This window comes from Sciurus carolinensis, chromosome 6 (assembly GCF_902686445.1).
Source record: "Sciurus carolinensis chromosome 6, mSciCar1.2, whole genome shotgun sequence".
NCBI classification, from domain to species: Eukaryota; Metazoa; Chordata; class Mammalia; order Rodentia; family Sciuridae; genus Sciurus; species Sciurus carolinensis.
In genome coordinates, this window is record NC_062218.1 from 80,090,091 (window position 1) to 80,102,917 (window position 12,827).

At 34.3% G+C, this 12,827-nt stretch overlaps 1 protein-coding gene across 3 annotated transcripts in view; it reads left to right on the forward strand.

Annotated features, from left to right (window-relative positions):
* The window catches only part of Arsk (arylsulfatase family member K), a 38,135-nt gene that overhangs the window by 16,085 nt on the left and 9,223 nt on the right, over positions 1 to 12,827 (forward strand). For 2 of the 3 annotated variants that reach the window (XM_047555177.1, XM_047555180.1), the window contains exons 4-6: positions 5,493 to 5,775; positions 8,425 to 8,596; positions 10,526 to 10,750. In XM_047555177.1, the coding sequence (XP_047411133.1) occupies positions 5,493 to 5,775; positions 8,425 to 8,596; positions 10,526 to 10,750 (680 nt within the window). The remainder of the gene's footprint in view (positions 1 to 5,492; positions 5,776 to 8,424; positions 8,597 to 10,525; positions 10,751 to 12,827) is intronic. The other variant, XM_047555179.1, reaches the window with a different exon arrangement.

Genomic DNA, 12,827 nt, shown 5'->3' on the forward strand with positions numbered 1-12,827 from the left:
GCAGTTCCTGGGGCTATCTTCAGATTGCTTTCTGCTGTAACTCTTATACAGTTTCTTAAAACCAACAAATGATTCCTCTGAGCCTACAACCTCATTACAATTCTGGGATTATTTTTCATTTACTTACTAAAATCTAATACATTGAGTTGAGCAGAGTGTAATGAGTTTATCTTCTACTTTTGCAACTTAAAATTGATTAAACAGTTTTATTTGCAACATTTTTTCCTCAATTAGTAGCATTTTGGAGTTAATGAATTACCTAGAAGTTGAACATCAGTAGGCCTAAATGAAGAACAGGAAGGAAAAATTTCTAAACAAAGGCATCCAAGTAGGAAAGCACAGATCTTTTGGAGGATATTAGATGAACCAAAATTCCTGTAAGGCAGCAATTAAAAGTAAGTCTTTAAAGATTATGTAAGAAGCACTTGAATAACAGGCCAAGAAAGCTGTCAAGAGTAACCTGCAGGGGCTGGGGAGATAGCTCAGTCAGTAGAGTGCTTGCCTTGTAAGTGCAAGGCCCTGAGTTCAATCCCCAGCACCCAAAAAATAAAAAAAAAAGAGTAACCTGCAAGTTTCATCAAATAAGCTTGATTTGAGAATCTCCATAGTTTTTGTTCTCTAAAAAGAATAACAACTGTGGACTGGTTCTGCCATATTCTTTTCATCCTTGAACATATTTTTTCCTCTCTGATCAAGTACCATAATTATTTTCAATGAATTTTTGAGCCCTTGTAATCTCTCATGGCTATGATTTGCAATAAAGTTATAGTTATCCTTTTTTCCTCTGAGTAATGCTTCCATTCTTCCAGTTGTCTCTTTTATTAACTGTATCAGATTGCAGTTAGCAGTGGAAAAAACTGGATTTCCTTTAGCACCTCTTTTTCTGATATAAGGAGAGTATAGAATTTCAAAAGTAGGCATGTACTATATTGGGAATCTGTGAGAATTTTCAGATTCCTCTTATAATTTCAAAAGAAGAATGTTAAAAAATAATAAAAATGCATTTGTAAATTAGCATTCTTAAAAGCTAAATTAATAGCATTAGATTTCTTAGCAGTGAGTTTTTTAAACTACTTTCAACTATGATAGACATAAGGTTGAATCTTTTGTAAGTCTTTTGTGACAAATTGAATGAGATTTTTATTCATTATAGTACTCTGAACATGGTGATTATTTTTGTTACATTTATTTATTTACTTACTGCAGTGGTGGGAATCGAACCTAGTACCTCATGCTTGCTGGGCATTTGCTATACCACAGGGCTACAACCCTGTCCCCTTATTAAGTTCTTTCAATTGGGTGCCTGCCTACATAAGATTGGGATTTGTGCAGGGTAGAGAAGATGTGATCATAATATAAGGATTTTCATGCAGTAAAAGATTTGAATTTTCAGTCTAAGAACAAGAGCAGTCAAGTGATGGAACTGGGGAATAATTCAGAAACCTAGCATAGCTTTAGTGACCTCAGCAGCAGGCAGTGGGGGAACTTTGTTCTAGTTCCATGAGGAACATGACTCAAGACTCACTCCTCTACTCCTCTATAGATATAACAACTATATCACTTTTACCCATAACTGACCAGCATGACCCTTTTGGGCTCAAACTTCATCTCCTTTGTGCTTCTACCTCATAGTTATGTTCCAGAACCTCTTACTGAATTATTTTTGTATTTCTACTGAATTACTTTTTTATTCTAAATTAAAATCCTATAAATAAGAATAATAGTCTGAACTCAAATTTCATGCTGAACCCATCATAATTGCTGGCCAGGTTAAAGACATAAGGACCTATTCCTTAGATTAGGTGCCTACACCTCTCCAATTGACAGACTACACAGTAGGGCCATCACCCCTTTAGCAAGGGCTAAGGACATGTTGACATGACTCCTGCAGTTACTACATGGTAAATTCTCTTAATGATACATTTATTGGGGATAATCTACCCATTTTTGTCCTTTCATTTTTGATGGAAAGTCACATCAAACACCTGCCTACCACAATGACTTGTATGTGGCAGATATTCAATAGTTTTCTTGAATTGATGAAAGGCAGCTTCCTTTAAGTAAGCTCAAACTGCAGCAAACATGCATACTCTGTCAAGGGCTACAGTCATTGTCACCTAGGATTCAAGTTGTAAGTATCAGTGCTCCCAGTGATGAATTGACCAGTGACTAGAAAATGACTAAGTGGGATTTCACAGCTTGAGGACCATGAAATCCAAGAGTAACCTGCAGTCCTACCTACATGCAAATAAAACTTTCATTTTAAATATGGCTATTAATAACAACATTATTATAACATAATCAATGATAGTGATTATGTGATGAATATATAATTATTATTATTTCATGAAGAAATCCATGAATAAAAAAGATTAAGGAGGACCAGTAACTATAATTTCACCAAAAAAGAAAATGGTTAGAATTAATAAAAATAAGTCAATGGAAAACTATTTATATATTGGACGTTTATTTATTATGGTGCTAGAGATCAAACCCAGGGCTTGGCGCATGCTGGGAAAGCACTCTACTGCTGGGTCACACTCCCAGCCTGCTATAATGAGCATTTAAGTGATGCATATTGAAAAGTGATGTTCCATCTAGAATTTATCAGGGTCAATGTGACTCATTCAATTAAAAGGCTATCTTGTGAGTGATAATATGTAAAGAAAATAGATAGCAACCTTGTAAATACTTTTAAATAGTATGTGTGTTTCTTACAATTTTAAGGGAAGAGCATTCACCAAGAATGAGTCTGAATACTTTTTGCCCTTGCAAAATTTATCAGACTGATACAGAATTTTGCAAAGGCATTTTTCAGAATTGTTTTGCCATTCAAGGGACTTAATGGAGACACATTACTGTTCCAGTTTGCACAATAACAAAGAAACAGAGAAACCTTCCCAAACTAAAAGTCTAAGAGAGTTAATTATCTTCAGTAGAGTCTTAAAAGCTGGAAGATTTGTCTAGGCTACTACTTCTTGGTGAAAGAAAACTGTCATGTTCTCAGAATCAATTTTAATGTGTGATATATTTTCAGATGTGATTGCTACTGTGTAAATTAATCCTGTGCTAGCTGTGGATTGACTGTATCCAATATTACAGCAGAATTTGGCATACTGACACAGAAGAACCACACAATTACATATATACAGATTCGTGCAACAATTAATTGGTAATGTGTTAGGTAGTTTTAATTTCCATTTTTTTATTATTGAGAAGTAAATCACAAATTATTTAGTAAGAACACAGAAAGCCAAGTTTGAAATCTAGCCATAATGATAAAACTAGGCCAAAATTAGCTTAATTTCAACTTATTTCCTTTAAAGGATCCTGGGTTAAAAGAATCTCAGCACCACAGAGAGTGAAAAAACACAGTGAGAAAGCATAAATTTATTAAAAGAATGGTTAAATGAAATCATATTTTTTCAAAATGGGGGCAAAAGATACAGCCAGGTGGGTTCAATACAGCCATTTTTTACTAGTTCATTTGAGTTATATTTAATATTAGAATTCATTTTGACATACTTATACAAGCACGGATTTGTAATTTTCTCTAATTCAGTCCCCAGTACTTTCCCTTTCCTTTTCCTCCTCCCTCTCCCTGTTCCCTTTCCTCTACTCTAGTGATCTTTCTTCTGTTTACTTATAGTTTGTTTTTTTTTTTTAATTAGTGCATTATCTTCCTTCGACATGGTCTAGTTTCACTCCTGACTGCATCACAGGGTCAACTGGTTAAGTCAGTCAGCACATTGAAGACAGCAGTCTACCTGGGTTAATCCAAAGTGGGGCAGCTGGTTTCACTGTAGTACAAGCTTACTTCTCAGCCTTGTTTTTCCATATTACACTCCTAGGTTGAAAAGAAAGCACTTTGGTTTCTACTCATCCTGTGTGAACCTCAGTGGCATGTTCTCTCAAACTCCCCGAGTTCTACAAGTACTACTAGTGTAAAAAACCCTTAAAATCCCAACTTTATTAGTTGTATATAGTGAGATTTCAGCAAAAAACTGAGAAAGTAATGTCATATTGTTTTGATGACATAGTGAGTTGTGCAAAACTTACTATTTTAGGATTTCTCATTTGTTAGAATTAATTAGAATCTGTTAGATGTAATTCTGCTAAAATTCAAATTTTCATTGTTTTTATCAAAGTATTTTCATTATGGCTTTTTAAATTTCTTTACCTGCCTTGAGTAGGCAGATGAAAAAAAATAAAATCTTGCATTTGGTTCATCATTGATGAACCATTAGTCATTTTGTATGGATTGAAATTCTCTTTAGTGGAGTATTATATTTCAATATAAAATACTCTTTGTGGGTTGGGACTGGATTTTTTAAATTCAGAGGAACTCACCCCAGCTCAAACTGACAGAAACACATTTCATAGAAATACCCAGGACTGCTTCCTAAACAGTTATGCCAGCTGCACAAATTTAGACACTGACTGATAAGAGTCAAGTAGTAAGGTAAAACAAATAAAAGTCTTACAGATATCAAACTGGTTGAATCATTTAACTTGTAGATCAGCTAATAAAGAAAACATCTCTATAATGAATAAGAACTCTGTATCACTATTAGCTTAGATAGCTCAGATCGTGGTTAAAATTGTTCTTTCAATGAGAAAAGATAGAATGGGAACAATTTGAAACATGAACTTCAGAATTGTGAAGCATATGTGGTAGGCAGGATTTTTTTTTTTTTTTTTTTTTTTTTTTTTTGGGTGCTGGGGATCAAACCCAGGGCCTTATGCTTACAAGGCAAGCACTCTACTGACTGAGCTATCTCCCCAGCCCCAGGATTTTTTAAATGTAAAGATTTGGTGATGAAAAGAAATTATATTGGCCAGGCATGGTGGCACGTCTGTAAACCAAGTGTTTGGGAGGCTCAGGCAGGATCTCAAGTTCAAAGCCAGCCTCAGCAACTTAGTGAGACCCTGTCTCAAAAACTAAAAAGGGCTGGGGATGTGACTCAGTGGTTAAACATCCCTGGGTTCAATACCTGATAGAAAAAGAAAGAAAGAAAGAAAGAAATTATACTAACTGTGGTCAGAAATTCTATCTTCTTATAGAAAAAATGCTAGAGAATGTTATGCATGAGGAAAAATACTAACTCTGAAACATCTGAGAATATCTGGCTATAAGAAAAAGTGCCTGTTCTAAGTAATCTGTCATAGTTTTAAAGAACACATGAGCAAATATATAATTCCTGTTTTTTAATGCTCAATAACTGGCCTTTGTTGTTATTGTTGTTTGTTTGTGTATGTGATGCCAGGGATCAAAGCTAGGCTCTTGCACATGCTAGCAAGTGGCTGTAGCACTGAGCTATAATCCCAGCCCTCAATAACTTTTTTATTAAGATTTAATGTAGTTATTATAAACATTTACATGACTGAGCTCAAAAACTATTTTCAGTGTTGTTTTCCTTTGTGTATGCTTAGTCAGTTTTTCAAACTTTTAAAAATACCTTTTTAACATACCTGTCTTTTTACTCCCTCAGTAATCGTGTAGAAGCATGGACAAGAGATGTTGCTTTCTTACTCAGGCAAGAAGGCAGGCCTATGGTTAATCTTATCCCCAACAAGGCTAAAGAAAGAGTGATGGAAGCAGACTGGAGGAATACAGACAGAGCAATAAATTGGTTAAGAAAGGAAGCAATTAATTACACTAAACCATTTGTTCTGTACTTGGGATTAAATTTACCACACCCTTACCCTTCACCATCTTCAGGAGAAAACTTTGGATCTTCAACATTTCATACATCTCTTTATTGGCTTAAAAAAGTAAGTGCCTTATATGTGTTCAAAAGCAGAAGTAACATTATGTCTGTAACTTATTGGTATTATCTCAATGTTTCTACATCACTTTTTAAAAAATTTTTGAAAATCACATATTTAAATGTGACCATTAACTGGTTTGATAAAAACCACAGGAGCAGTCTAACAAAATTAAAATGTGTTAAAACTCAGAAACCTAATTCTGAGTTGAAAATATTTCTGTATGATATTTCTATATAAAGAGAAACCAAAGGACATTGTCTTAGGCATGCAGGCAGTCCTTAGTTTGCATCAGGATAGGGAAAGTCACCATGCAGTCTGTGTATAATGCTCTTAACTTTCAGTACCAGGAAGGACCATTTTTGTTTTAAAGTTTTAAAAATATTTGTCACAACATGTAAAATGCTCTTATTTTTGGTTATAAATGGAATAGAAAAATAGTAAAACTATTCAGTGCACTGTACTAAAAATAATAGAAACATTAATAAAGTATCTTTAATTGGGGTTTTTTGTTTAAAAAAACTTATTGAGAGTAGTTAGAACAGTGCTTGTCTTCTCATGGTATAACATAATATAGGGCAATCATCCTCTCTATGACTTGGCAGATTATCATTGCTATCTAAATTTGGAACACCTTCCAACATTGTACCTTCTATACGTACTTTCAATGTCATGGTATACCTCCAGTAGTTCTTTTAAATGAACATTTTTACCAATGTCACTTCCTCTGAAACATGGTTATCCTTTTCACAATTATATTCCTCCCTTATGTCAATAAGTATGCCTTTATTTCCTGTAGTTACATATCTAGTCTTTGGAATGGTAGCAGTATCCACATTCCCAGATCAGCCATTTCTTCTATAATTTCATTTACATTTGTTATGAATTTCACTTCTAGCCTTATCATTTTTCACTTCCTTACTGCAGATTTATGTTTGTTGACCAATTCCTCTTTGATTATTCGTTTTTGTAAAGTGTCTCACATGGATTTATCACTGGAAGACAAGGAGTCAGGCCAAGTACACAGTTGGCTTACTATGCATGTTCTGAACAACCAACCCCTGACATACCTGGAAAGAAAAAACATGATTAGTCACCGAATGTGATATCCATTGGTTATCACATAGTGAATTGTAGACTAAAGAGCTAGCACCATATTGGTGTGAAGTTTGTAATTTATGTAGTTATTCAGTTAATATACATTGGCAACTGAAATTTGAACCCTGTTGTTCACGGACATATTAATTAAACCATGGCAATTGAAATTCATGCATATTAGAACCATTTGAAGCAAGGACTGCCTGTATTTTGAAATGTGGGACTTAAATGTAAGTTACTTAAAAGCTCTAAATAGAAACACTATTTATTGCACCCTGTTTACTTTGTCTTTTTGCTGTTGTTTTTGTTTTGCTTTTTGTTTTTTGGTACTAGGGATTGAACCCAAGGGTGCTTTACCACTGAGCCACATCCCCAGCCCTTTTTATTTTTTTATTTTGAAATAGGGTTTTCCTAAGTTACAGAGGGACTCAATAAGTTGCTGAGGCTAGCCTCAAACTTGTGATCCTTCTGCCTCAGCCTCCCAAGTCACTGGGATTATAGGCTTACACCACCATATCCAACTTTCACCATGTTTTAAAGGAAATAATGTCAGTTTCAGACATTCATATCTTCTTAAAAAATCCTAAGTGGCTCCATTTTCAAAAATATGTCTGGAGTTACAAAAATGAGTTAAATAACATTCAACTAAATAATAGATGCTTGAACTTTTTTAAAGTTACTTAAATAAAAGAAGTTTATGAATTAAAGATTTAGTCCTAATTGCTTTTGCCAACACTTATCTATATTAAAAAGTCGTATTTGTTTTTAACAAATATTTGACTATCTCGTTAGATTTTGGTATTTTTACTAGTGAATTATGGAGGGAAAGAATTAGATTCTTAAGTTATTGATTCTGAAGTTTTGAATCGACCAATTCTGAATTGACACAACTACATATTAAAGTGATTGGACATTTTTCTGAACTAGAATACTGCCTAATATAGCCAGTATTTTTCATTAACATGTATAATTCTAAAATAATTTTTCATATCTGTCCCACTATATATCCACATATTGATATGTACTTTTTTATGTTAATTGGAATACAGGTTGAACTTCACTAATCCAAAATTCCAAAGTCTGAAAAGCTCTAAAACATACTTTTCTGAGTGCCTGTATAACACCACAGATGGAAAATTCCACCCCTGACCTCATGTAATGGGTTATAATCAAACCTCAGGTGCACTAAATATCATATAAAAAATTATCTCAGGCTCTGTTTATAAGATGTATATGAAACATAAGTGAACTTTGTGTTTAGACTTGGATCCCATCCCTAAAATATCTCATTATATATATACAGATATTTCACGATCTGAAAAATATGTGCAATCTCAAACCCTTCTGGTCCCAAATATTTCAGATAAGGGATACTCAACCTTTATTGACAATTTGTTCCAGTTTTATGTATTTTATTTACTCTTTTCTTTACATACTTTGTCACCATTCTTTTCTACTATTCTAAGCAATTAAGCATTGTGTAATTCACCATACTTGTTAGAAGAGACAAATATTACTACTTTGCTAGCACAACTAAGTTTTTTCTCTCCTTTTTAGGTATCTCATGATGCCATCAAAATCCCCAAGTGGTTGCCTCTGTCAGAAATGCACCCAGTAGATTATTACTCTTCTTATACAAAAAACTGCACGGGAAAGTTTACAGACAAAGAAATTAAGAATATTAGAGCATTTTATTATGCTATGTGTGCTGAGACAGATGCCATGCTTGGTAGGTGGTATAATTAATAAGCAATTACATGCAGAAAATGTATAATATTTTTCCAACAAACTGACCATGCTGGTTGGTTCATGCTTGTACGAACATATTTAGATATTTCTTAGAACAGTTACTTAGATACTTCAGACTTAAAACTGTAGGAATCTTGACACATAAAAATGGGATAATGTGTTAATAGTGAATAAGAAGCTTTTTCTAGTTATTCATAAATTCTCAGATTCATAATTGCTCAGATTTGTTCATACATGGAGGTCACAGAAGGCTATCATCTGGTGGAAACCATACTTTTTACCTACTCTGACCAGAGATCAGCATTTAGGTGAACACAGGTGTGCATGTGACAGATAATTATTTGTAAGATAGCTCAGATTCTAAGAGATGAGGAGGACTTGTAATACCTGCAAAACAAATTCATTCTCCCTAGGCCCTTGACAGCAAAGCTTAAACTAAGGCTGAAATGAGTTTCCCTGTGTATATTCTGGATCAGAATTACATTGAATTTCCTGCTGTTATTCAGGTTCAAGACTGGCTGAAACCAAACCTGCCTCCATAAGATGACTGTCAAGAGAGCTCTGCCTATTCACTGTAAAGTTATGGCAGTTTCCAGTCCTTATGTGGAGAAACATTGTTTGTTTTTAATATCTGTTTCTATATTAAAAGCTATTTTCATAGCACCATGTAATTTATTTTGCTTCACTTCGGAGTGAAGCATAACTGCATTAGTGAAGTGTGGTTAGCACTTCTGTACAGGAGTGATGGAAACTTGCCAAGTGAATGGTGGGAGAAAGGGCATTCTATACAAAAGCAGAGTGTGGACAGAGGCAACAAAGTGTAAACTATTATGGTATGTTCTGGGGCTCTAAGAAATTTAGGGTTGCTGAAAAGTAAAAATTCAGCAGGTAGCCGAGGATGCTGAGGCTGGAGAATAGACAAGGGCCTTGCACATCATACTAAGGATAGACAGTAGAAAGCTGTGAAAAAGTTTTAAGTGGGGATATGACATGATCAAGTATTTACTTTATAAAGATAGCCACCAGAGTGATGCCAAAGGATTCTAGAGGGGAAAAGGGAGTGACTACCAAAAGACCAACTAGGAAGCAATTCCAGTTGCCCAGTTGACAGATGAGGGTCTCGACCCCATGAATAACTCCACAAAGCAGCAAGTCTCAATTCTGACTGAATCTCAAAATCTGTGGTGTTTTAAATAATATAAACCCCAGATTCAGGAACTGCCAAAATAGAGATGACTCTTGTATCAGGATTATGCCTTATTGTGATTCTCTTAATTACAATGAGGAAAAAGTTTCATGACATTAAGAGATGGGGACTGGAAACAGGAGTTTTACTGTCCAGCTATTTCCTATCCAAGAATGTGCTAAATCATTCTCATATACCATCTGCACTGCCTTCTTCAAAGGTCACATTTCCATAACCCTCTGCCAACTTTATGAGCATGAACTGGTGATTGCTCAGAGGTTTAGGGGAAAAAAAATAACAGGAAAGAGGAATTCTATTTGCTCTTTATCACCTCTTATTGTATAGAGGCTGTGGGTCAGTGGTGATACCAATCTTTTTGTCATCTGAGATCTGTACAGTGGCAATGGCCTTACTTTTATAATTTGAAGCACTAAGAGGAAGACTCCCCTCTCTGCATTTTGACAGAAACATAGAAAGCAGGCCAACATGATCTTCAAATAAAGTAGTTTTGAGGGAGAGTTTCCTATGGATATTATATTTTTTCTTTCCTTCTCTATTCTGTCAACTGAAGAGCAAGTATATAAAACTTTGGATAATATTGATATGTTAAGAAGTATCATTTGATATAAGCTTTTATAGGGTAGAGTTGTTACACATTTAATGTGATAGAATAAATCATGAACTAAAAGCTAATTACTAAATTTAATCTTAATTTCATTGTAGGTGAAATTATTTTAGCTCTTCACCAGTTAGATCTTCTTCAGAAAACTATTGTCATATACACTTCAGACCACGGAGAGCTGGCCATGGAACATCGACAGTTTTATAAAATGAGTATGTATGAAGCTAGTGCCCATGTTCCACTTTTGATAATGGGACCAGGAATAAAGGTCAACCAACAAGTATCAAATGTAGTTTCTCTGGTGGATATTTACCCTACAATGCTTGGTAAGTAGGGTGATTCAATGTTTATCTGTATTAAAGTTGGAGAATAAATAGACAAAGTAGTTAGAGGTCCCACTAACTTTCTTGGAGGCTGTTAACTTTTTTCAATGTTAGAAAAGTCTCTTCAGCTGATACTGTCAACATTTCTCTCCTCAAACCCTTTGGATAGTTTTGTACTATTTGCTTTAATAGCTTCTTAAAGGGCTGGGGACATAGCTCAGTTGGTACAGTGCTTGCCTTGCAAGCACAAGGCCCTGGGTTCAATCCCCAGCACCGCAAAAAAAAAAAAAAAAAAAATAGCTTCTTAATATCTACAGGCATAGCCATGGGTCTAGACAAACAATATTTGGAATGAAATAATTAGCAGTTTTCCTTGAAAATAGTAGAATAATGACATCATCAAATTCAAAGGAAATTATGTAGCACTCTTTCTAATTTAACAGTACTTTTAATTCATTAGCATTTAAATATTGACTTTGGATTTTTGGAATCTGTCCATTGCAAAAATACTATAGATTCATAAATTTTGGTGAGAGAAAAAGATAACACATTTCTCTAATTTGAGAAATGTTAAAATATAGAACATCCATCTTAAAAATCAAAGAATTAGGGCCTGGGACTGTAGCTTAGTGTCAGAGCTCTTGCCTTGCACATGTGAGGCACTGGGTTTGATCCTTAGCATCACATAAAAATAAACAAATAAAATAAAGGCATGCTGTCTATCTATAACTACAAAAAAATGAAAATAAAATAAAGAAATAAAAGTCCCTTTTATCTTTTTCCTCCTAGTACAGTCTTTTCCTTTACTTAACTAAGTTTCTTTAGAGTTAATTTAAATCAGTGCCCTTTCTTTCTTTTATTTTACATCACTTCTTGAAGATTTTTCTAGTTCTTTGAAACTTTAATCTCTTCAAATCATGTACTGATTTGCTTTTATCCCAAAGCAATCATCTCACTTAGTCATAACTCTGCCACTTTCTCACTCCATCAATTCTCAGACCTGTTTCCCTCACTTTTTTAAAGCATATATATAATTAAGTGATTTATGCTGCTGAGAATCAAACCCAGGGTTTTGTGCATATTGGGGGAGCACTCATCACTGAGCTACATCGCTAGCCCAACTATGTATTTTTTTATCTATCTTATTATGTCTAGAGTCCTGTGAATATATGCTGTTATTGACATTTCTTTACAGTTTACTCCCTTAATTTTTTTTCATGTAGAACTCTCATTCACAAAGAAAATCCTCTTTGGGTCATCGTATTTGCTTGACTTTTTAACTTTGTTCTCTTTCTTTGAGGTATAGTGACTAGAAGTACAAAAAAATTACTAAAAGGTTATAGAAAACTGGGGTGATTCTTTCTCAATGTTTCCCTCAATATACTTCCTAGTGATATTTGGCTTTTTTTAAACTCTTGACAACTCAGTAGTTCACTAACTTTTGGGTAGCTGTCCTGAGTTCTGTTCCCTTCCTAGAATGACAGACTATCACCTTATATATTAGTTAATTAATTTTTATTTAAACATTGTTTCATATTTACTTACAATGAGTTAGTACTATCACTTCCTTTTTTTTTTTTTTTTTTTTTTTGGTGGGTTCTAGGTATTGAACTCAGGGGAACTTAACCACTGAGTAACATCCCCAGTCCTTTTTATTTTTTATTTTGAGACAGGGTCTTGCTAAGTTACATAGGGACTCACTGAGTTGCTGAGGTTGGCCTCAAACTCCTGCCTCAACCTCCTGAGTCGCTGGGATTACAGGCATGCCACACCTGACTTACTTATCACAAAAGTTAAGGGTCATTTGCAAACTTGGAAATAACATATATTTATTAGATAATAATATTGAATATATTATTTAGATAAATCATCATAATCATTTCATAATATATTTATCTAACAGATCATATAAGAAAATACTGGTTGGCATGGGGGATTTTTAGGGGGGGGTCACCTGCCTAGTTTATGATACTTGACAATAAAAATTTCTTTAGATAAGAAAAAACATTCCCAGAATCACCTTTGCTTTCCATCCCTGCTCTCCTGAAAATGCTTTTCTGCAATTGCAGGGTTTTTTCTG